Source organism: Staurois parvus, unplaced genomic scaffold (genome assembly GCF_062004578.1).
Source record: "Staurois parvus isolate SC_StPar_1 unplaced genomic scaffold, SC_StPar_1.0 ptg001176l, whole genome shotgun sequence".
NCBI classification, from domain to species: domain Eukaryota; kingdom Metazoa; phylum Chordata; class Amphibia; order Anura; family Ranidae; genus Staurois; species Staurois parvus.
The window spans coordinates 163,457-190,000 of record NW_028318972.1 but is presented as its reverse complement, the minus strand read 5'-3'; the positions used below and the strand labels follow the sequence as shown (position 1 = coordinate 190,000).

The window sequence follows — 26,544 nt, the reverse complement described above, 5'->3', positions numbered from 1 at the left end:
GGAAAGCTCCCTGCAGAGAACCATCCCTGTACAGAACGGAGCGGCTCCCTGCTCAGAGAGACCACTGCTTCCACACAGCATGTGAGGACCCTTCTCTGCAGCATGCTGGCAGGGGACAGGTTTCTTAATGCAATCTGTGGCTGCTTTCTATGGAAAAGTGCACATTTTTTACATTTCCTGTTCTCATTCACCCGGATTAAATCTAAACTAAAACTTTAATCAGGCTGTAAGTAACTCTGAAAGTTCAGTTGAGCTTTACAATAAGGGCAATCAATTATTTATTCCTTTGTAATAAAAGACTCCTTGGTGTCACCCACGGGCCTCCGGAACAGCAGCACGCCTCACCAGTTTAGATCTTCTTGGCAACAAGCGCAGGAGGAGAAAAAAAAAAAAAAAAAAAACACAGCCAGCCCACGGAGGAGTCTGAACTTTTCTGAACCAAAGAGCTGACAGTCCATACAACTGCCAAGTAGTCTTTGGACATTCTGCTATTGGTGAACTACAAGTCCCAGTTCCTGTTCTGTATTCTCTACATATCTATTCTCAGGGATTTATTTCAGCGGCAGCGCAGTTCCGGCACCTCCAGCACTGAATGTATGTAATGGCAAGGGAAGCTGGGGTATGCAGAAGGGCCTATTAATGCTGGTTGCTGGGGAGGGAAAGATCTATTGTTGTGGAGGGGGTGGGGGGAGAGATCTATTGTTGGGGGGAGATCTATTGTTGTGGGGGGGGCGGACAGAGATCTATTGTTGTGGGAGCCAGAGATCTATTGTTGGGGGGGGGGGGGGTGGAGATCTATTGTTGTTGGGGGGATCTATTGTTGGGGGGGGGATCTATTGTTGTGTTGTAACAAATTCCATACAAATCACCTGTCCGTTCTGCTTTCTAGGTATGATGACATCAGTCATTCTCTTACCGTGTAAAGTACCACTTTATTCTGTACTCCAGGGGTTGCCTGTATCCTGCACACGTCTCAGACATGTTACATTGTATAGAACACGAACATTTCTGTCTCCCTCTATAGCAAGGGATTCCAAACGTTAACAAAAGGGACAGTTTACTGTTCAGACTTTTGGGGGGCCAGACTGTGGCCAGTGAGGGAAGAAAATGCCCCCGGTATCAACAGAAGTAACCAACTCTTCTGGCATGGTTATCAGTGGGCGTAAGAAAATTACATAGCACCTGTGGTCAGCAGGAAGAGAAATAATTCCCCGTCGTTTTGGTGTCACTGGGAGGAATACTGCCCCTTCGTTGGTGACAGTAAGACAGATAGTAGCCCATTGTTCGTGTCACTGGGAGAAATAGTGGCCCATCATTGGTATCAGTGGAAGGAATAGTACCCCATCATTGATGCCAGTTAGAATAGTGGCCCATCATTGGTACTAGTGGGAGGAATAGTGCCCCATCATTGGTGTCAGCGGGAGGAATAGTGCCCCATCATTGGTGTCAGCGGGAGGAATAGTGCCCCATCATTGGTGTCAGCGGGAGGAATAATGCCCCATCATTGGTGTCAGCGGGAGGAATAATGCCCCTCACACTTGTGGTCATTGGGAAGAACGCTCCTCACACTTGTGGTCATTGGGAAGAATGCTCCTCACACTTGTAGTCATTGGGAAGAACGCTCCTCATACTTGTAGTCATTGGGAAGAATTACCCCCCACACTTGGGGTCATTGGAAAGAATGCTCCTCACACTTGTGGTCATTGGGAAGAATTACCCCCAAAAGATCAATGGTGTCAGTGGGAACTTTCCTGAGAGGCAGATATTGCTCAAGGAACCCACCCCACCCCCCAAAAAAACAAAAACAAAAAAAAACAGTTTACTATGCTTCAGCTTTGAATGAACACCGTGAGTAATCAGTACCGGTCATCAATTGTGTTTATTCAGGAAAGGAAGAGACAATTATTGGAACTGATCCCCTGTATGGCACCCTCTACAGCAGCTGAAAGCCAGCGGGAGGGAGAGGAGGAGAATCCGGCTTTCAGCTGCTGCAGAGAGAACCGTACAGGGGATCAGTTCCAGTAACTGCCCCCCACACTGTGCTGATCACCTTCCCTGCCCACATCTGATTCACATATCTGCCTGGGCCCCCCTGCTGGCCCAGGCCCCGTACAGGAGGACTGATGCTACCCCCTTATCCACGGCCCTGCTTGTTCATTTAAAACAGAGTTCCACCCAAAAGTGGAAGCTCCACTTTTCTGCCCCCCCCCCAACCTCCGCTGCCACATTTGGCACCTTTTGGGGGGGAAAAGCAAGTACCTGGTTTTGACAGGTACACTCAGCAGAATGTTCGGCACCCCCTGCAGCCCTCTGGGACACATCCAAGGTCCCAGAGGACTGCAGCCCATTCACAAAGTGGAACGCACTTCGCGCATGCGCAGTAGGAAACCGGCAGTGAAGCAGAAAGGCCAGCACACGACAGCCAATTGAAAAATCGGCTCGGGGTGAGGACACCGCTGGATGCATGGACAGATAAGTGCCCTACTAATAAAAGTCAGCAGCCACAGTATTTGCAGCTGCTGCCTCTTCATTTTTTTTTGGGGAGTCAGAACTCCACTTTAAGCTTTGCCAATAAAACCTGGAAGCTGATTGGTTCCTATGCACAGCTGCACCAGATTCTGCACTGTCCAGTTTTATTAGATCCCCCCCATGGAGGCAGCACGGTTAATTTTTTAATTTGTCCAATAAAAGTTTGCTCCACTCAAAACTACGAATTTATGTAACCAGTATTTCCAGTTGCACTTCTAAGGAAGGCCATATGCCATTTTTTTGAAGGTGTGTAATTGGCTCATATTGTGGACACTCACCAGCTGTTTGTTGAAGTTTTGCACACATTGTTCGAACTGCTCGTCTTTCGTCTCGTCTGCTTTCCCCAATTTCTGGAGGACCTGAAGAAAAAAAAAAAACACCCAAAAATCAGGAAATTCCGTAAAGTACAAAAGGGAAGGAGGACAGATTGTGTAGTTTAATTTCCGTGCTGCACATCGCATTAATGACTTATTGGAGCTGCAGGCACAATGTCCTTTGTGCAGCAGAACAGAATGATCCTCATTTAATAAATGATGCTGGAAGGGTACGCCAGGTACCGCACAAGACGACTCCTCTGCCAAATTACTGTCCGTGCTCATTTTACAAATTCTGACAACTGATCTGTTAGGGTGACCACATACTCTTATGACAAAAAGGCAAAATGGTGCACCGAAAGGCTCCTCCTTCCACACTTGCACCCAAATGGGTCCTCCATGCAAAGGAATTGGCATCACGCCATAAGTGCCTTCAGCTCATCCGTTTTCAAGAAGATAAAGTAACATACAAATCTCTGTGTGCAACAAAAACTGTATCCAAACACCTGGGAAACTCTTGTGCGCACCCAGGATATGCACACATAGTCCACGTCTTGCTTGATCATCACAAGCTATGGCCCAGTTGGGGCAGGACTTGGCAATGGCCAACCACTAGGCATGAGCTTGTGTTTGGTCTGAACCCATGTCTGGCCAAACCCAGAAGGAAGCTGTCAGTGATCGATACATCAAATTAAAAAAAGAAAAAAAAGAAAGTTGAGCAGCAGAACTACAGCCAGCCCCATGCTGAGTCCCTGACACATCTTATCAGCTCAGTGATGGCTGCAACAAAGTGGAGATTTGTAACCACTCATCACTTGGCACTTATCACTTGGCAATGTCCAACCGCTAGGCATGAGACTGTGAAGTCTGAATCCATGTTTGTCCAAAACGCAGAAGGAAGCGGATAGTGTGGGCCCAATCAGCTGTAGATGGGTCACAAAATGGGCAGGGGTGCTTTTGACATCATTGACCCAATTGGGTCACACTGACAGCTTCTTTACAGAAACTGTCCATGTGGTCAAATTAGGCCCCGATGTGGCTGGCACTGATAGTTTTCATCGTTCAGACTGAACTCAAGCTCATTCCTACAGACCACCCATAAATACAGAGGTATGCAAAACACAACTACTCATATTAGTCTCTTCCCCAGAGAATTCAACGCCCCGCCCCAGAGCAGTCCACCTTCTAGCCCATTCTACCCCCCCCAGAGCAGTCCACCTTCTAGCCCATTCTACCCCCGCCCCCAGAGCAGTCCACCTTCTAGCCCATTCTACCCCCGCCCCCAGAGCAGTCCACCTTCTAGCCACTTCTACCCCCGCCCCCAGAGCAGTCCACCTTCTAGCCCATTCTACCCTCACCCCAGACGATTCTACCTGCTAGCCCATTCCACTCCCGCCCCCAGAGCAGTTCTCCTTCTAGCCCATTCTACTCCCACCCCCAGAGCAGTCCACCTTCTAGCCCATTCTACCCCCACCCCAGAGGATTCTACCTTCTAACCCATTCTACTCCCACCCCCTGAGCAGTCTACCTGCTAGCCCATTCTAACCCCGCCCCCAGAGCAGTCCACCTTCTAGCCCATTCTACTCCCGCCCCCAGAGCAGTCCACCTTCCAGCCCATTCTACTCCCGCCCCCAGAGCAGTCCACCTTCCAGCCCATTCTACTCCCGCCCCCAGAGCAGTCCACCTTCTAGCCCATTCTACTCCCGCCCCCAGAGCAGTCCACCTGCTAGCCCATTCTAACCCCGCCCCAGAGAAGTCTACCTACCAGCCAATTCAGTAGATTGCCTCAAATTAGGGCTGGATAGGTTTCTAAATGTACTAAAAATTTACTAGAAAAAAAAAATTATAAAAACCAGCACTGGAGATTGTTAATCCAAGAAGTGTTAATTACTTCGGGGAATCAGGAAAACCTTTTTTTCTCCCAGCTAGAACAAACGAGAACACCACAGAAGGATTTCTTTTTTTTTAACCTTCATCTGAATCAACTGAAGAAAGGATTAGGGTTCTGATAAAGAAAAGTTTTCATTTTTGTCTTCTGGTTATGGTTGTAACTATTCAGCCCTGACTCTAGAAGAGCATACAACCTAATTTACCATCACAGTGGCAAAATATTCATATTACAAAGAAATAAAATAAAAGGTGCTTCAAATACCCCATTCACACTTGTGCGACTTGTCATGGGGCTTTGAACATCAAAGTCACATGACAAGTCGTACCCCATGTTTTCCAACGATAACCATTGATATGTGTACAACTGAAAATTGCAGGGACTTCAAGCAGTTCATGCACTACATTGGTTTGACTTTAATGTGACTTGAGGGCTATAGACGTTAAGGTTAACCCTCAAAAGTTGTACGAAACGTCATACCTGAATGTTTTACATGCAACAGCAAACCCAAGTTGCACCCATCCAAAGTTGGACTCCAAAAAGGAACTTAAAATGTATATTATCCCATTTATATCAGCTAACAATCTACTGTCTCCCAACCACAGTCGCCCACTGTTATGAAGTGTTACAACCACGACATGGTCTTCAGCAATGAACATCAATCTCTGCCCCAGAGCAGCCTACAATCCAGTGTTCCCACCACTTTCAAACTTCTGGTGCAAGAAGAAACCAGTCAACCCACTGGTATATTTTTGGTAGTGAGAATCCCAAACACCCAAAGGAAACCCACAAATATGGATAAAGCACACCAACTCCGTGCACATCCATGGTGGGAGCTAAACCTATTGCTCTGGCAGGGGCGGACTGACCATTTGGAAACTTGGGCACTGCCCGAGGGCCTGGGGTCAGTAGGGGGCCCCATGAGATGCCCCGGTACCTTTTTCATAGGCTTGAAAGGACACAGAGGCCCCATGATCCCCTATTACCCGGGCTTTAAAGGACACAGAGGCCCCATGATCCCCTATTGCCCGGGGGCCCCATGAGTTGTCAGTCGGCCCCTGTGCTCTTTGCTTTGTGAGGCAACATTCCCGAGAGTACCACTGTGTTGCCAGTTGTGCTGTGACCCAATGTATAAAGCTGGCAGAGGGAAGGGTTCTATCTGTGGAAACCCAGAACCTATTTGTTTTGAACAGATTAGAAAACAATTAAAGGCCAGCTTCCCACAAAGAATGATATTTACAGTTGGACTCAGGGGAACCAAAACCCCCCCCCCCCCCCAAAAAAAAAAAATCAAAAAGACACTACTGCTGCAGTTGGTTTATCCCAAAAAAGGATTAAAAATGTTAATTTATGGCTAGGTTACCAGGAAAAATTACTTTCTTACCTACTTTCTAATGCTTCAGGTTGTGGGTGGACCCTCAGCGTCCTCACTTAGAAAGAACTGTTGATCCTGCATTGTACATGAGGTCACAGCTGCAACCTCCGACCAAAGTGCTGAAGATAAGGGGCTTCAAGAGACCAGTCGCGTGGAAGTGAAGGATATGATAAGTAAAAAGTGCTTTTTCCTGGTACCCTGGATAAAAGATGAGCCTTTAACCTTGCAGTGCAGGGGAAGACCCATTGCAAGGGTAGCATTTTCAGTTCCCCTTGGTGAAGCTTTAGGTTTTGGGCAGGCATGTCTACATTGAACCACTCTTTAGCCATCAGCTTCTTCCATCTCTTGCAGACTCACGTTGAGAGAAGATTCCCCACACTAGTAGGAGATAGGGTGGAGAAATCTGACAAACAGAGAAGCTTTACTTTCCCATAGAAATCTTTCCAATGGAGACAGAGAAAATAGTTTTTTGGGTGGAGATGTCCTTTAAAAATAAACCCATGGGGTTGTTGGTTGCTGCAGGCTACACCAGTGCCCTTTGTACCATGAATCTCAAAGACATAATTTGATCATTTTAAATCAATCATCGGGCTGACTTTTCGAAGGGGTCGGTACATCAAATTAAGAAAATAGGAAAAAAAAAATAAAAAAAAAAAAAAAAAAAAAAGGTCCTCCATGCAAAGGAATTGGCGTGCCATCAGCTTTCAAGAAGATAAAGTAACATACAAATCTCTGTGTGCAAAAACGGCTGTTTCCAAACACCTGAGAAACTCTTGTGCGCACCCAGGATATGCAGACATGGTCCACTTCTTGCTTGATCATCACAAGCCATGGCCCAGTTGGGGCAGGTCCTGGCCATGTCCAACCACTAGGCATGAGCTTGTGTTTGGTCTGGACCCATGTCTGGCCAAACCCAGAAGGAAGCTGTCATTGATCGGTACATCAAATTAAAAAGGCAGCAGAACGTCAGTGCCAGCCCCATGCAGAGTCCCTGACACATCTTATCAGCTCAGTGATGGCTGCAACAAAGTGGAGATTTGTAACCACTCATCACTTATCAGTACTTCTATGGGTGTTGAGTTGTCTCGCTTAAAGTGCCCAGGAAGAATTTTATAAAATCAGAAAGCAAGGACTAAAAATGTTCCCGATATCAGGGCCCATTCACACAAAACACGCGTTCCCTCTACACACGGTATGTGGCTGTCCTGCGCTTTGCCAAAGTTCATTTGCCCCCAACAAACATCTATAGTACGCTACAATGTACCGCAACACAATGCACAGATCCATATACTCCGTGTATCGCACTGGGAAAAGTTTGTGAAGGACGAGTTCTCATGTGTAGACATTTGCTGGATGCACCCGTCTACAGGACAAACCAGAAGAATATCTCACAGGGTAGATTTTAGTAAACAGGCAATAAATGGATTGTGAATGGCAGATACCTCGGCCCACATTGCACCACAAGGGCCCTGGAGCTAAATTTCAGACACATTAAGTAGAAAACAAAACACACATGACCGGATGCTGGGACAGGGAGAGTCTGGGGTACAGGGTGAATGCTGGCACGGGGAAAGTCTGGGGTACAGGGTGAATGCTGGCACGGGGAAAGTCTGGGGTACAGGGTGAATGCTGGCACGGGGAAAGTCTGGGGTACAGGGTGAATGCTGACACGGGGAAAGTCTGGGGTACAGGGTGAATGCTGACACGGGGAAAGTCTGGGGTACAGGGTGAATGCTGGCACGGGGAGAGTCTGGGGTACAGGGTGAATGCTGGGATGGGGAGTCAGTACAGGATTAATACTTGAAGTACAGGATGAATGTAGAACAGAACTAGGGGATTGGGTAAAATGCCCCACCATTTACCCTGTTTTATTCCATCATGAAAAATACTGAAACAGAGAACAGATATGAAAATATCCCCCTGGGATATTTGAGGCAAAACAAAGTGTGTACAAAAGTATTAAAAAAAAAAAAAAAAAAAAAGAAGAATCGAAAAAGTATTCAATGGGGTTGAACTGCATTACAACAAATCATGACTTAAACGTGAATGACATCTAACGCATTTCAGAACTCCTGACCTATTGTTCCCTGAAGAAGGAAACTGGAGTACAGGATGAATGCTGGGGGATGCAGGATGAATGGAGGATGGGGAGTAAGGAATACAGAAAGAATGTTCGGGGTATTGGATGATGGTTAGGAGTACAGGGTGAATGCTGGGATGGGGAGAGTCTGGGATGCAGGGTTAATGCTGGGACGGCGAGTCTGGCGCGCGCGCGGTGAATGCTGGGACGGCGAGTCTGGCGCGCGCGCGGTGAATGCTGGGACGGGGAGTCTGGCGCGCGCGCGGTGAATGCTGGGACGGGGAGTCTGGCGCGCGCGCGGTGAATGCTGGGACGGGGAGTCTGGCGCGCGCGCGGTGAATGCTGGGACGGGGAGTCTGGCGCGCGCGCGGTGAATGCTGGGACGGGGAGTCTGGCGCGCGCGCGGTGAATGCTGGGACGGGGAGTCTGGCGCGCGCGCGGTGAATGCTGGGACGGGGAGTCTGGCGCGCGCGCGGTGAATGCTGGGACGGGGAGTCTGGCGCGCGCGCGGTGAATGCTGGGACGGGGAGTCTGGCGCGCGCGCGGTGAATGCTGGGACGGGGAGTCTGGCGCGCGCGCGGTGAATGCTGGGACGGGGAGTCTGGCGCGCGCGCGGTGAATGCTGGGATGGGGAGTCTGCCGCGCGCGCTGTGAATGCTGGGATGGGGAGTCTGGCGTACAGGATACATATTGGGGTGAAATAGGAATTACAGTCTGCCCCCCATACCCCACAGACAACATTTTCAGACAGAATTGGAATGTTTGTCATGTCAGTGTGTGAACAGCCTGACCTCCCCTAACACGTTCCGTACTTCCTCTCCCACAAGACCTCAGCACAGCCCCACTTTCCAAGTCATTGAATTATTTACCACGACACGCACAGCCCAACCAACTAACAGCTCCAGTCAACAAAATGTTTCCAAGCACAAGAGAGCGAATCTTCATTTCAATCGACAGCAAGTCAACAACGACAAAGAAAACAAAACAAGGTACACTTTTCTGGAGAAAGATCAATCAAAAAGCAGGAAGACACCCAGCATCACCTACTTCTTTTCTCCCCAGCCTGACTGTCCCTGGCCTAATCCCTTCATTCATTGGATTTAATTTCTGTCAATCGTGGAGGCTCTGCAATACATGTAGGCGTTACCCAAGGCGGTCTGCATGCAAATACAACCTGTCTAGAATGGCCACTCTTCCAGATGGATATCCACTCATCAATGCTTTTGACATTTGTATAGCTCCTCCAAAAAGCCAGCCCACCAATCAGGACTGTGGGCTATTGAGAGGAGGTATGAGGCTGGGTGCTGTAATGTTTTCAGGCCCCTCCCACCAGCCACAATCTGACTGCATTCCATAGAGAAAAACACAGACCTTGTAAATGTTGACATCACTGGATCTAAAACAAAGTATGCAATGAAAAATGTAAAAAGATTTTATTTAAAATAACCCTGAGAATTTTGTGGCCTGAAATGGCAGCCCACCGTGGGAAAATAAAAGTTCTAGTTATAGACCACCTCGACTTTCTGGGCCCAGGTGCCCCCTCTGCACTGGTTGTAGCCTCACCTTAGCTTGCAGGCAACGAGAACTAGGATTATGCAACTGCAGACACAGATTCCCAGGAATAGGAATCCATCCCTGCAATGTAAATATGACAGGTAAGTTGGGTACGCCCAATGACACGGGGTGACGGGAAATGAAATCTCAGTGAATAATCTAAGCACGCCTTTGGGTGACGATAAACAAGTCAGAAGGGCTTTCAGGTGCCAGTGAGTCACAACAAGGAGAGCAGGAAGAACAAAGAAGAAAAAGAAAGAAAAAAAAAATTAAACTATTTGTATAGATTGCACCTCATATGGGATGAGATTTTTCTGCTACTGTATCTAATTTTTGCTGTACGCATGCTTGCATTTATTTATGTATGCAACTATGACTGACTCGAGCCAGACCCTTCCTGGAGATATGGCTGTGTTAGCAGACAACACACACATTTGCCAGAAGTATTGAGCCCGCCCTCCAAATCATGTGATTCAGGTGTTCCAATCCCCTCCATGGACACAGGTGTATACAATCAAGCCCCTAGGCATGCAGACTGCTTCTACAAACATTGGTGAAAGAATGGGTCGCTCTCAGGAGCTCAGTGACTCCAAGCGTGGTCCCGTGATAGGTGGCCACCTGTGCAATAAGTCCATCCGTGACATTTCCTGGCTACTAAATATTCCACGCTCAACTGTTAGTGGGATTATAACAAAGTGGAAGCAACTGGGAACAACAGCAACTCAGCCACCAAGTGGTAGGCCACGTCACATGACAGGGCGGGGTCAGCGCATGCTGAAGCGCACAGTACGCAGAAGTCACCAACTGTCTGCAGAGTCAATAGCTAAAGACCTCCAAACTTGGTGTGGCCTTCAGATGAGCCCAACAACAGTGCGTAGAGAGCTTCATGGAATGGGTTTCCATGCCGAGCAGCTGCATTACATCACTAAGTGCAATGCAAAGCGTTGGATGCCGTGGTGTAAAGCACACCGCCACTGGACTCTAGAGCAGGGGAGACGTGTTCTCTGGAGTGATTAATCACGCTTCTCTATCTGGCAATTGATGGACATGTCTGGGTTTGGCAGTTGCCAGGAGAACGGTACTTGCCTGACTGCATTGTGCCAAGTGTACAGTTTGGTGGAGGGGGGATTATGGTGTGGGGTTGTGTTTCAGGGGTTGGTCTTGGCCCCCTAGTTCCAGTGAAGGGAACTCTTAAGGCATCAGCATACCAAGACATTTTGGACAATTTCATGCTCCCAACTTTGTGGGAAGAGTTTGGGAACGGCCCCTTCCTGTTCCAACATGACTGCACACCAGTGCACAAAGCAAGGTCTATAAAGACATGGAGGAGCCAGTTTGGGGTGGAGGAACTTGACTGGCCTGCACAGAGTCCTGACCTCAACCCCATAGAACACCTTTGGGATGAATTAGAGTGGAGACTGTGAGCCAGGCCTCCTCCCCCGACATCAGTGCCTGACCTGACAAATGTGCTTCTGGAAGAATGGTCCAACCTTCCCATAGACACCCTCCTAAACCTTGTGGACGGCCTTCCCAGAAGATTTGAAGCTGTTATAGCTGCAAAGGGCGGGGCCAACTCAATATTGAACCCTACGGACTAAGACGGGGGGGCCATTGAAGGTCATGTGCGGGGGAAACGGTGGGGCCAGCTCAATATTGAACCCTACGGACTAAGACGGGGGGGCCATTGAAGGTCATGTGCGGGGGAAACGGCGGGGCCAGCTCAATATTGAACCCTACGGACGAAGACTGGGGGGGGCATTAAAGTTCATGTGCGTGGAAAGGCCGGCGGCCCAATACTTTTGTGTGTGTATATATATATATTTTTTTTTATTTATTTATTTTTTTTATTTATTACACACATATCTACATACATACATACATACATACATACATGTATACACACACACACACACACCTCAACTATTTAAAGCAGTATTAATCCCACAAATATGTCGCATTGCAGCTTATCAATCATTAGATGTGGTGGCTGCATTGGATTTTTATTTTTAGGCTTTTCCTCCTGTTTTCACCTGGCGGTCTGGACAGTAACACCTCCTGTATTGGAGCACCCCCCCACTCTGGATGAAGGCGCTCAGGGGACACAACAGACAGCAGCATTGTCAGTCTGTGTTAGATGGACTAGCAGATTTAGCTACACTAACAAATTGAAGCCAACTTCCAGCTCACACTTCATAAGACACACACACAATTTATTCAATGTTACTGTTCTACACAAAGTTTACCTTTGCAGCTTAATTCTTACAGGTGTTGGCTACATTATTTTCTATTTTTAGGCTCTCTATTTTTTTTTCATTTAATTATTTGTTTCTGGGAGGGGTTGGTTTTTCACACATTGCCAAACTCCTACACACAAGGGACGGGAGAATTCAGATTGTAAGCTTCTCTGCAGGACGGGACTGCGTTAGAACCTATTCATGCTTCCCGTCATTACATATAAAATGATAATAAATCAAATACAATACTCGATCCATTTCACCATATATTATGAACGTCACATTTCAGGGAATATATCAGTCTATTATATTTGCTTTATTTTTGCAGTTTCCTATATAAGGTTGTGTTTCTAAATAGAAGACTCTGCAGTTAAAAACAGGGAGACATGGTTTTGTTTTCTTTTTTGTTTTTTTAAAAGTAGGAAAAAAAAAAAAAAGGAAAAGAAAGAACATAAAAAAGTGATGACTTCCTCTAAAAACAAAAACCATCCCGTCCTTCCCCACGATCCCTCATTCCACCTCATTGCAAAACCAGATGTTCAACCTCAGATGTACAGAGTGGAGGCAGCACCCTGACATCATGGCTCTCCTGTGTAGCTACAGATGACTCAACTTTTCCAAAATTACATTGTGTACATCGACTTACAGGGAGGGTTCGCTCCAGGGAGACATCAGGAGCTCAGAAAGCAAGATTTAAAGGGAAACATATCCCAGGCTGATCTGGTTTAGAAAATAAAAGCCATTCCCTTCGTTCAACATGTGCTGGCCATATTCAGATTGGAAGAGGCCGGTCACCTAGGATGCAATTTTTTTTGATCGAGATGAAGATGCATATAAAATAAAAAATAATAAAAAAAAAAAACCACGATGCCTCTTTAAAGATACAGCATTGCAGGTTTACAGATTAAAACGGCAATTTGGAACAGTTAATGCCAAACAGTTTTGCAATCCAAACAAAGATTTGGTTTATGTGCGTAATAGTAACAAGTTTCAATCCCCCCCCAAAATTTTGTCTAACATTTGAAGATTTTGTCAGAATGCATTGAAGTCCAAGGGCAAGGTAAAAATTTAAGGTGGTTATCAAGGATGAAAAACGAAAAACTTCAGATGGTGCCTGAGGGGGTCAGAAGCTCCTTTCCAATATCCTAGACCTGTTCTTGCACAAAAACTCTTCAAGCAAACATTCCACCTAGGCAGCTCAGCGACCAAAATGGAGAGCTTCTGATTTGGCCAAAATTAATTTGTTAGAGAAATCAATTTTTGCCAAGGTCACCATTTATTCCTAGTTGGGACAGTGGCCCCTGGGAGGCAACATGGGCAGAGTCTACATACCACTTGGGTCTTCATCAGAGCTTCAGATGGTGGACATGAGCCAGAAACCCTTGGGACTCACAGTTTTCTTTGCTGCAAGCTGGCCTCAGATTGCAATCCTCAGAATGCCCCCCCCCCCCTCCCCGAAGTTTAAAGATTTTTCACAATATGGTAGACTAAAGAGCTGTCGAGTCCAAGGTTGAGGCAGGCAGCAGGCAAGAGAGTAGTCAGATTCGTCAGGGTCAACAGCAGGCAAGTATTAGCGCTCAGGTACCTGAGAATAAAGACACAGAACCAGCCACTTCAAAAAGACAGGAGCATAAATTCCTATACCTTTCTAGTTGTGGGGCAGGTCCAGCATTGTTACTGGGAACTCTGGAACACCTGGCGGTAGTCCAGGCCCTAGGAACCCAGGAAACAGCAGGCATACCATGAGGAATCCTGGAAACCCCAGGAGGAATCCTGCTTGATGGGCCTAGCGGGGACCCTACAAGGAATCCTGCCTGGTGGGCCTAGCTGGGACACTACAAAGAATCCTGCCTGGTGGGCCTAGCCATGGTCCTACAAGGAATCCTGCCTGGTGGGCCTAACGGGGGTCCTACAAGGAATCCTGCCTGGTGGGCCTAGCCATGGTCCTACAAGGAATCCTGCCTGGTGGGCCTAACGGGGGTCCTACAAGGAATCCTGGTGAACCAAGCAAGGACCCTACAAGTACTGAACATTAGTAGACAAGTGATCTAAGTAACTCACCCAAACCCTCCCATCAACAGAGTTGTTGGTAAATACGGAGGAGATTGTACAAAGATGGTTTGGTCATCGTGCAATGTATATGTTCAGCTTTGCTCTGCATACGCCCTGTAAACATCCAGACGGTACAGGGTGATACAATAACGTGCAGTCGATACAACGGTTTCTAGTTTAATGTGACCACATGAGACAGATAATGGTCCCATCTCTGTTTATACACAAGTCCTTGGGTACCTGAGAAGACACAGCCAGCCACTTCAAAAGACAAAAGCATAAAATACCTTTCTAGTTGTAGGGCATGTCCAGCATTGTTACTGGGAACTCTGGAACACCTGGAGGTAGTCCAGGCCCAAGGAACCCAGGAAACAGCAGGCATACCTTGAGGAATCCTGGAAAACCCAGGAGGAATCCTGCCTGGTGGGCCAAGTGGGGGTTCTACAAGGAACCCTGCCTGGTGGGCCAAGTGGGGTCCTACAAGGAACCCTGCCTGGTGGGCCAAGTGGGGTCCTACAAGGAACCCTGCCTGGTGGGCCAAGTGGGGACCTACAAGGAACCCTGCCTGGTGGGCCTAGAGGGGTCCTACAAGGAACCCTGCCTGGTGGGCCTAGAGGGGTCCTACAAGGAACCCTGCCTGGTGGGCCTAGAGGGGTCCTACAAGGAACCCTGCCTGGTGGGCCTAGAGGGGTCCTACAAGGAACCCTGCCTGGTGGGCCTACAAGGAATCCTGGTGGACCTAGCAAGGACCCTACAAGTACTGAACATTAGTATACAAGTGATCTAAGTAACTTTGAGAAGACCTCACCCAAATCCTCCCAACAGAGTTGTTGGTAAATCTGGAGGAGATTGTACAAAGATGGTTCGGTCATCTTGTAATGTATATGCTCAGCTTTGCTCTGCATACGCCCTACAAATATCCAGACGGTACAGGGTGATACAATCACGTGTAGTCAATACCACGGTTTCTGGTTTAATGTGACCAGGAGACAGATAATAGTCCCATCTCTGTTTATACACAAGTCCTCGGATCTCAGACAAAGTCTGTATATTAATCAGTCTGGGAACATTACACAGCCTGTGATTGCCGGGAGGAAAGTGCAGCTGTCGTGTATTACTTGTCAGGCTGAAGAACACCAATGTCTTTCCGAGTTTACAGTCATGCTGCCCGTTTTCGGTTAGCAACCAATCATACGCTATAAATAGATGGTTTCCATGGCGAATGGATAAAAGGGATGATCCTTCTAAGCATCGGCTGCATTCTATAGCAAGCCTGTTCAGACTATGCATGCATCCTTTTCATTTAAATACCTTCCAGGACGCATTGCTGCTCAACGGTGCAAGATGAGAAGTCCTGAGCCAACACCGTACCAGACGTCTACACAATGCCATACATACTAGGATTTGTGTCTTCGCATTTCAATGCTTGCCCTTTATAAAACATTACATTGAAAGCCAATAGAACCTTCCTGTATAACAATGAAAGAAAACTGAAATTTAACATCATCATAGACCAGCCTCTCTCATCCAGGGTTCCTCCAGAGGTGGCTAGGGGTTCCTTGACCTGTATGGGGCATTCTTCCCACCAACCACCAATAGAAGGGACATTCTTCCCACCGATCAACGCTATACACCCAGCGAAAACAAATACTAGGATTTTTGTATTTGCATTTCAATGCTTGCCCTATATAAAACCTTACATTGAAAGCCAATAGAACCTCCCTGTACAAACACAAATCATCACTTTAACCATTATTATTATACAGGATTTATGGCGCCAACAGTTTGCTCAGCGCTGTACATTATAAATGGGAGACAATACACGAGACAGCACAGTAACAATACAATTCAATACACAAGGGGTTCGAGGGAACCATGGTTCCTCTAGAGTTGGCTAGAAGTTCCTTAAGCTGTATGGGGCATTCTTCCCACCGACCCCCCAAAAAAAAGGAAGGAAGGAAGCAAAGAAAAAAAAAAGGAAGGAAGGAAGGAAGCAAAGAAAAAAAAAAAGGAAGGAAGGAAGGAAGGAAAAAAAAAAGGAAGGAAGGAAGGAAGGAAGGAAGGAGTGAAAAAAGGAAGGAAGGAAGGAGTGAAAAAAGGAAGGAAGGAAGGAGTGAAAAAAGGAAGGAAGGAAGGAAGGAAGGAAGGAAGGAGTGAAAAAAAAGAAGGAAGGAAGGAAGGAGTGAAAAAAAAGAAGGAAGGAAGGAAGGAGTGAAAAAAAAGAAGGAAGGAAGGAAGGAGTGAAAAAAAAAGAAGGAAGGAAGGAGTGAAAAAAAAGAAGGAAGGAAGGAGTGAAAAAAAAAGAAGGAAGGAAGGAGAAAAGGAAGGAAAAAAAAAGAAAAAAAGGAAAAAAAAAAAAAAAAAAGAAGAAGAAGGAAGGAGTGAAAAAAGGAAAAAAAGAAGGAGTGAAAAAGGAAGGAAGGAAGGAAGGAAGGAGTGAAAAAAAGGAAGGAAGGAGTGAAAAAAAGGAAGGTAGGAAGAAAAAAAAAGAAAAAAGGAAAAAAGAAAAAAAAAAAAAAAAAAAAAAAAGGAAGGAAGGAAGGAGTGAAAAAAGGAAGGAAGGAAGAGAGGAAGGAAGGAGTGAAAAAAGGAAAAAAAAAAAAGGAAGGAAGGAAGGAAGAAAGAAGAATGTCACATTTCTAAAGATCTGTCATGCATGCAATATTGCCATCATTACATCGATAGATGTTGCCACTGATCAAAATATTTTCAGTTGATGACATAAAAACAGTAAACTTTTCTCCGCTTGATTACATAATCAGCGGAAATGAAGTAAAAGGTTTTTTGACCTTTGTGAATCCTCCCACCAACACGTTGCGTCATACATTGTTCAAAAAGAAATCATAGCGGACAAACATCCTGGTGTCTACACAGATATTTTGGTCCTTCAATATGGCAAAAATAACATTTTCCAGGTGTTGCCTCTTTTTATTGCACATTGGAAGTCACACTGGTCAATATTTTCGGTTTCCCTGTGTGAATGAAAAGTCAGCAATGAGAAAGCTCTTTTCGTTGCTTGTTGAACAGACTTCCGGGGTTACATTTGAACACACGCATGCGCTTTACATTTCTTCTTTTAGCTCGATTCCAGTACTAATGTTTCAAATACTGATCGTTTAGGCTCCAAAAATCCGACATGACAGTTTGTTTTTTAATCCATTAAACTTTAAATTTCAATAATCGAAATGAGGCCACTAACGTTTCGAAAGGCGAAGGATCGAGCGCGTCCATCCCTTTTTTTTTTAACGATTTTCTAATTGTGTATGGCCATACATTAGGCTGTGTACTGGGGGCAGCAGAGCTATCCCCTGAGACTCCCTGGTGTCAGCATAGATTGTCAGAAGTGACTCATGCAGATAGCAGAGGAAGGAGACAGCAGACAGAAATCACATTCTGCTTTGGATTGAGGCAAGTAAACACTATAGAAGGATATGCTTTGTTCATTTGTCATTTCAGGAGGTTTGCAACCACTTTAAAGCTGAATTTAAAGGTAGGACTGTGATAGAAGCATCAAATGGATTGGCAATAAACTGGAGTTCATTGGATGATGTGGGTGTGAATAATGCTCAGTGGCATCCTGGGGTTTATAAACCAATTGTGAGGTCTATAAAATCCACACAGAATGTACCCTGCAGTAAAGAGCTCAGCGTATCATCTGCATTGGAACGGCGAATAATAAGGTCACTGAAAGCAGAGAGGATGCGGTGCCCTGAGCATTCACTGGTGTCATGTGACCAAGGACACTGCCACTTGTTCATTGGACGCATCCTGCACCATTTGTCATTTCACACGCAACCTCTATAACGAACAGTCAGATCCTCAAGTGGAACTGCACGGCATCTGAGCACCAGAAACCAAAAACACTATTCGATTCATCTTTAAATATTCAAAAGTGCAAAACTCCCCCATCCATCCGTGTCTCCATGTTTTATTTTGTGGAGAAATCACTTTTTAAAAAAGCACCTATCATTTCTGGCCACGGCCATCTTGAGTAAGGGCGGATGATTCGCGGAGCATTTACTTCCTGGAATCCACCTGCCTTTAGCTCAGGTGTGCAGGCAGGAGGGTGTGCTTAGCTGGGAAAGCCCCTCCTGCCATGAAGACTCCTGGAATGTAGGACATAATTTAAACCTAGGCCAGAAACCAGGAAGGAACCGAAGGTGTTTACATAAAAAATAAAAATAAATAAATAATAATAATAATCTGTACTTTCCTAAATATGGATTAAAATTATTTCATGTTGATTGTTTCACTTTAAAAAAAGGGAAATGCGATTAGGTGAATAGAAACCTCACTGCAGGGACTATACAAAAACAGGTATGAATGGATTTATAGTCACAAAAGGAAACATTTTAAAAAGTATGTCAGGACCAAAAAAAATAAAAATAAAATAAAAATGTCTTGGATACACAGAATATAACATTTATAGGTAAGGTTGATCCAGGGAATATCCGATTGCCTCTCGGGGGATCAGGAAGGAAATTTTCCCTGCAGGAGCAAATTGGATCGTGCTTTGCTGGGGTTTTGCCTTCCTCCGGATCAACTGTGGGTGTAGGATTATAAAAATTTTTTTTTTTTTTTTTTAAATGGTTGAACTGGAAGGACTTTTGTCTTTTTTCAGCCAAACTAACTATGTAACTATGTAGAAGTAATATCAATTTAAAGACCCTGCAGGTCTTTAATCTGATTCCAGGAAATGCACTAAACTCAGAAACCATGTTGTGAGCCAACAACACAGCAATTTTGTGGATTACGTGGTGTCAGCCCTGCCCAATTATCTTTTGCTACACTACTCAAACTCACCTAAAAACTATCCTATTCTCCACATCTACAAGTTCAGTTTATTTTTTTTTTTTTTACACAAAGTTTAAAATAGATACCAAAAATCAAATTGTAGAATAATATAAAGAAATTTTTAGAGTGAACATACACACAATATTATATATATATATATATATATATATATATATATATATATATATATATATATATACACACATACATACATACATACATACATACACACACACACACACACACATATATATACATACATATATACACACACACACACACACACACACACACACACACACACACACACATACATACACACACAAAAATAATAAAGAAATTATCAGTTTTCAGGCATTTTTCACGCAAATTGATAAGGGGCGGAGATGATTTGTGAACACTGCCAAGAACTAGTGTCACCAGGATTCACATGATTGTGCCATCTCTGAGCTGGCACCTCAGTGCAGGAAGTAGATGGATGATGCCTGAACAAAGATGGCTCTGTGCTTCTGGAAAAAAAAAAAAAAAAAGCAGACGAAATCATTGTCGGGGGGAGTATGGTGTTTTCTGTGAGAGGGAATAAATACCTGGAAGTGTCACATTGACATCACTTTGCATGCACTTGAATACTTTTGACACATGGATAATGACAATAGTAAAAAAAAAAAAAAAAAAAAAAATCTATATTTTATAGGTTTTTTGGAATATATATATATATATATATATATATATATATATATATATATATATATATATATATATATATATTTTCCAAAAAAACTATAAAATATAGATTTTTTTTGTGTATATTGTATTAAAAGAAAAAATATAAATATATATATATATATATATATATATATATATATATATATATATATATATATATATATACACACACACACACACATTTTTTTTTATTCTTTTAATACAATATACACAAAAAAAAAAAAAAAAAAAATCTATATACACCAAAAAAAAAAATCTATATTTTATAGTTTCTTTGGAATATATATTTTATTCTTTTAATACAATATACACACAAAAAAAAAAAAAATTTACACACACACACACACACTTTGATGGAAATCCAGAACTGCAGTTTAAAAAAAAATAAAATAACTCATCCCCATGTCATTAACTATGCTACAGGCAAAGATGACAAAGTACCTCTGGCTACCAGGTGCATTGTGGGTGTTTCATGTCAGACTGTAGAAAGTCTGACTTTGTACATATGTCAATATATTATAGTCGCTCGCTGCCGGGTGCTCTGTGGGTGTTTCATGTCATTCAAGACTGCATAAATTCTACATTACAATCTTCTAATCAAAATCATAATCTCTCTCTCTCTCAAGGTATAAATATTTACAATATAGATATGCTTGTTGAGAACCTCAAGGGTCCCCAGTACATTTGAGGAACTACAAGTTGCAGTGTGCCTCCCCAAGAAGCGATTCCCCCAGTGCGTTCTCTCCAGTACGGGGATAGCTGTACGAACGCTGCATTAAATTCCACTTTCCCTCCGCCGGCCAAGTGATGGCTCGGTCTTGGCCCTTATAGATTCCACTTCTCGGATGACAAGATCAGGTTGAGTCTCAGCAGTTTTATTTTTAACATCTGGATTTGGTTACAAGGCCGCGGACCCGGGCGCTCGCTACAGCAGAGAGGCTGCAACAATGACGGGGATTTCACCTCCAGACTGTTGGGGGGGGGGGGGTGCGACCAGGGCATAGACTGGAGGGTTCAAATGTCACCAAGCGCGTAAAATCGCCCAATGCACTGCGCTCAGCCACAGTTTATTATACTTTTAACCTGTGTTATATCCGACATTCCCTTCAGTCTTGCACAGGTGTAACGGTTCCTCTCCCAGACTGAAATGGCTTCCTCCGATTTCACTGCACACTGTGAGCTTCTCACAATGTGCATTAGAAGCTGCAGCCAGTCAGATAGAGCTCCGCCTCATTTCCTGGCTGGAGGACATCCATCATTTAACCCTTTCCTTCCCAGCCTGACTATCCTGGGCCCACCCCTTTAATTCATTTTTCTATCCTGGGCCCGCCCCTTTAATTCATTCCTTTCAATTCTGGGCCTGCCCCTTTCATTCAATTCTGGGCCTGCCCCTTTCATTCAATTCTGGGCCTGCCCCTTTCATTCATTCCTTTCAATCCTGGGCCCACCTCTTTAATTAATTTCTCTCAATCCCCGGCCCGCCCATTTAATTCATTTCTTTCAATTCTGGGCCTGCCCCTTTCATTCAATTCTTTCAATACTGGGCCTGTCCATTTAATTCATTTCTTTCAATCCCCGGCCCGCCCATTTAATTCATTTCTCTCAATCCCCGGCCCGCCCATTTAATTCATTTCTCTCAATCCTCGGCCCACCCATTTAATTCATTTCTCTCAATCCTCGGCCCACCCATTTAATTCATTTCTTTCAATTCTGGGCCTGCCCCTTTAATTCATTTTTCAATACTGGGCCCGCCCATTTAATTCATTTCTTTCAATCTCGGGCCCGCCCATTTAATTCATTTCTTTCAATCTGGGAGCTTCAGCATCACATGTGGGTGTTACCTAGGGTGGTCTGCATGCAAATGTAGTCCTCCTAGGAACAACCACTCCTCCAGACTGACTCCACCCATCCAGGTATTTTGATATTTGCATAGCTCCTCCCAAGAACCAGCCCACTGCTTGCATCAGGACTGATGGCTCTTGGGAGGAGTACTGAAGCAGGGTGCAGTGAGGTTTTTGGGAGGCTATGTACAGGACCCTGCTGGCCCCTCCCACCAGCCATGATCTGCCTGAATAGCATAGAGAAGCACAAAGATCTAGTGATGAGGTCACCAGGTGAAAGAGAAGATATTAGTACGGCCTGCGATGCTTTTTTTTTTTTTGTTAATTTGCCCTTACATCCTCAATTGCAGGAGAAGCCAATGAGCACAGTAATGTTTAATTTAAAAATAGGTCATTAGAGTGCTGATGCGGGGGAGGGAGAAACCAGGAAAGGCAACATACAAGAAGATTTAAAAAAGGTTTTTAAGCATGCAGCATTAAAGCGTATCTAAAGCCAAGAACAAGAATGTAATATATTGCAGCTTTCCAGTCCTTAGATGTGGTTGCTGCATTAGGTTTTCTTTTTTTTGGGGGGGGGGGGGCTTCCCCTTCCCTTTATTTTCACCTGGTGACAACGCTCACCTTACTGGATCTATGGAGGACAGGGTTGTCACCCTAGGACACAGTTACAAAACCTCCCCCTCGCCTCAGCTCCATAGCATGTAGAGGTGGGTCTTGGAGCTCACAGATGGAGATATAGTTTGAAAGTTTGTTACAAAAAGGAAGCGATAAAGACAGTGGACTTCTGGCGGGATCAACAGGTTTTATACCTCTTTAATGTGATTTTTAGAAATATATTAAGCATTTTAAATTTGAAAGGGGAAAAAAAAAAAAATTGGGGGGAAAAAGGTGGTGAGGTCCATATTCTTCCACGTCCTGTTATGGGGTAACTCACTTGTGCTCTTGCTTGGTCACGCACTCCCCCTGTGGAGTCTATGAGCTCTCATACAGGGTGGTGCAGGCTAACCCCTGACTTGACTGACAGATGGAGCAAAGATATTGGCAGGTTTCCAGCTATCTAGCCACCCATAGCTCAGATGTCCAGGAAGGAGGGGAAAGGTATAGATATCAAGGTGCCAACATCCATTATGTAGGGATCACCTGGCAGAGAGCATTTCTGGTGGCCACAGTTGCCAGTTTTATGAGTAGTCACCCAGCCAGCGGGAGTGACCTCTTGGCTGAGTTGGGCTTGGTGACACCACCATGAGTTTAAAGCCGAGGTTCCACCTTTCCCACACCATCAACTGGCTTAATACAATTTTACATTACATAGCTTACTTTTAGCCCCAGTGATGTCGTTAGTGAGTCTCTGTGCTTCTCTATGGAATGCAGGCAGATCAGTCTGTGGGTAGGGGACAGTAGGATGTTGTACATAGCTTCTTAAAAAGGTCCTGCAGAATCAGCCAAAATTAAAGCCACAGGTGGATCTGTTGGATACAGCGGGAACAACCTACAATGGGCATGTGAGCATCAGAACTGGACCACGGAGCAATGGAAGAAGGTGGCCTGGTCTGATCAATCACATTTTCTTTTACATCATGTGGATGGCTGGGTGTATGCGTGGCTTACATGGGGAAGAGATGGCACCAGGATGCAGTATGGGAAGAAGACAAGTCGGCGGAGGCAGTGTGATACGTGGGGCAATGTTCTGCTGGGGAACCTTGACTCTTGCCATTCATGTGGATGTTAAAATGACACGTACCACCTACCCAGGGGCGGACTGACCATTTGGAAACTCGGGCACTACCCGAGAGTCCGGGGTCAGTAGGGGGCCCCACGAGATGACCCTGATACCTTTTTCATAGGCTTTTTTTAAGTTTGGGCAAGGACACAGGGGCCCCATGATCCCCTATTGCCAGAGGGCCCCATGAGTTGTCAGTCTGCCCCTGGACCTACCTAAACCTTGTTGGTGACAAAGTACACCCCCTTCATGGAAATGGTATTCCCTGATGGCAGTGGCATTACGTGTTAGAGGTGTTGACTTTGCCTCCAACTTTCCAGATATCAATCCAAATCGGGGGGAAAAAAAAAAAAAAAGTCAGATCCTTGGAGGTCCCAACTTACCTTACCCAAAGGGCCTACTAACAGCTTGGTGCTAGATATCCCAACATACCTTCAGAGGTCTAGTGGGGTCCATTCCTCCATGGTCAAGGTGTTTTCTCATTTATTTGTATGTATTAAACATCTACAAAAGCATGACTGAGTGACATGAATTTTTCCAAACATCTGAAGTTACCCGTACAACCCTTACAATTTGGGAGAAAACATAATGGCAATATGGTATTTATTTTATATATTTATTAATCATAGCATTTCTTTTTAATGAGTTCCATACGGGATGTCAGTGTCTCAGCAAGACTTCTAGTCAAAAACAAAGAGAACATGTTTTTAGTATAGAAAGTTTTGTAACATTTCATGTGTTGTGGACGGGAATGCGGCCAAGCAGGGTGAGCTCAGTCCTCCATAGTGGGGCTTCTCTGCCAAACTTGGAGGATACAGTGAGAGTTAGTGAATTCTTAAAGTGATCACCCCAAGTGGCCTCATCAGTTCAACCAATCAGCAAACCAAGCATCCTCACATGCTATACAGCCTATACAGCTGCCATATTACTTCGGTCCAGAGGTCAGCCAGTTTTAGGTCTCCTTTGCCAAGCCTATCCTATGGCCAAAATACATTTTTGTCCACAGAGTTCACAAATAAAAGGAACAACTATAGAAGGTGTGAAATAAATATAAGAGCATGATCCAATTAGCACCACCCCAAAGCTTTGTCAAGTGGGTATAGCCCCACCTCAAGAAAACCTTTGAAAAGCAAAAAGGGGTTTGTGAGTGTAGCAAACTAGCTCATAAGAGTTGGACGCAGAGTTCCCCTTTTTTTTTCTTTTTATTGGGAGTATTCCTCAGCCCTCCATTCCCTACCCCCTCCCTGAGAGGCAAACATTATATCCTGACAGATGGGGGGAGGGGGGGGTGTCAACCCAAGTTAAGGCATCCTCAGTCCGGTGCCAGGCAGTCTGCAAAAGTGTAACCTTCCTCACCTAAAAGCACTGACCTGAGAAACTCACCCATCATAAAACAGATAAGGCAGCTTTGCCCCAGACTTGAAAAGTTGAAACAGAACCGAACAGTTAAAGATTACAGATGTTGGTTCTAATTCAGAGATCTCCCAACCCCTCCCAAAACAGCGTAATGGCCAGTATTCAGAGCCACCCCCCCCTTGCAGAGGGATTTTTAAAAAAAGAGACAGGCTGGCAGAAGTAACACATCTCCTAAGCTTAACATCGAACGAGGAGATCAAAGAACCTTCCTGCTCTGCACTTGGATCTACAAACCAAGGAATGCTGGCAAGTAACCTAACCCTTTAACTTCCTTCCTATTATCTCTTTGCTGTATCTTTATATACATATATTTTCATGACATCTTTGTAAATATTTTATTGCACCTGTTTGACTATTTTAGTAATAAATCTTTCTTTCTGAAAGTGTTACTTGCAATTCACAAATTCCTGCCTTTTGAAGAGACGCTACTGTGTACTGTGTTTGTTTAATTCTCTGCCCAATTGGCCTGCGGGGTCCGCATTGGACAGGCGACTTTTCAATCCTTATAGTGTATATTTGATAACGTGTGTTTCCTTCCCTTTCAAAAAAAGACGGTGGCGACAGTAGAGGGTTAGTTGCATATTTAACCCGACCCAGTAACAAGTGCATTCAGGCTGCAGGCACCGATTGTAGCCCATTAGCTGGACAATCGCTGTGCAGGGTGCAGCTGGGTGTGGCCTTGTTACGCGCGTCACACCGCGGTTTTAGATCGGCCGGTCCTTCAGTCACGAGTTTGGTGAGAAGGTCTGGTGTCTGACGCCGCAGGCGTGACGTATTACTGTTAGTCGCAGTCGTGCGATTGTCGCATGTTGGTGGTGGCGACCGTGCGATCGTGACAGTGAGCAGGACAGTGACCAGAGTAGGAAAACTCAACAGCTCTGAAGAGTTGTAGCCTCCAAGCTCCTTCGGCAACTACAACACTTTTGCCAATCTCATGCTTTCTGCCAAAGGGTTTGTCACTCCACCATCATTTGGAGCCCTCCCTGACTACGTCACTTACGGGTCGTAAAGGATAGATAATCACCCCTCTTCCACCATTCCCAGGCCCGTTTGGGTATGGATAGGCCAATCACTACAAGCTTTCACAGATTGCACAACAACTTTGTACCAAAGACCTGTCAGCACATACTTGTGCCTTAGTTGTCACTCTTGTACTTTACAGTTCGTTACACTTTTGGGTTCCCATATCTGCACACCAGCTGTGGCCATAAGTGAGATCTCTCCTCACCCCGTCCTTGGGACTTTTACATTCAAGAGGTTCTATTTCAATCACCATCTTCTGGTTGTATTCAAGTTGGGGGTAGCAAGTTAACGAATATTAAAACTAGATGCGTTTTACTAATATTGACAGTCAGTTCCTACACCTGTGAAGATACTGAAATATTTAAAGAGACCCTGTAGCCATACAACATGCCGAAAAAGGTTCCTATCGAAAAACAAAAAAAAATGAGACTTACTTCTTCTGCCACTCCAAGAGAAATTGCCCTCCAAGGGGTCTTCAGAAACAAGAAAATTCTGCAAGTGTTGATCTCCTGCTCCTCCACTATATTTATATTCCTGCCCGTGAACCTTGAGTCACTACCATGTCCTGTAGTGACACAATGGGGTTTATTTACTAAAGCTGGAGAGTCCAAAATCAGACTCCCTTCTGCATAGAAACCAATCAGCTTCTAACCTCAGCTTGTTCAATGAAGCTTTGGCAATGAAACCTGATTGGTTTCTATGCAGAAGGGAGTCTGATTTTGGACTCTCCAGCTTTAGTAAATAAACCCCAATGGGTCAAGAAGAGGATTCACTGGAGCACAGCGGCGGGCTAGGAGGTGGACAATTCCAGAAAAATGTTCAGTAGGAGATTTCTCTTCCATGGAGTGGCATGAAAGGTAGGTCTTACTGGACACTTGAGGTTTGGTCTCCAGAACAACACATACTTAAAGAATCGCTGAGACCGTCTAGACCCACATATGCAGTCGAATGATGGAAAACTTTAAACAAGCTCAGTAGCTTTGGCAAGACCCTCACCC

At 44.9% G+C, this 26,544-nt stretch overlaps 1 protein-coding gene across 1 annotated transcript in view; it reads right to left on the bottom strand.

Annotated features, from left to right (window-relative positions):
• LOC149438969 (myc box-dependent-interacting protein 1) overlaps nucleotides 1-26,544 on the bottom strand; it is a gene marked incomplete at its 3' end in the record, with an annotated part of 104,920 nt that overhangs the window by 31,992 nt on the left and 46,384 nt on the right. The window contains exon 2 of the mRNA XM_089659629.1: nucleotides 2,808-2,888. Coding sequence (XP_089515755.1) covers nucleotides 2,808-2,888 — 81 coding nt within the window. The remainder of the gene's footprint in view (nucleotides 1-2,807; nucleotides 2,889-26,544) is intronic.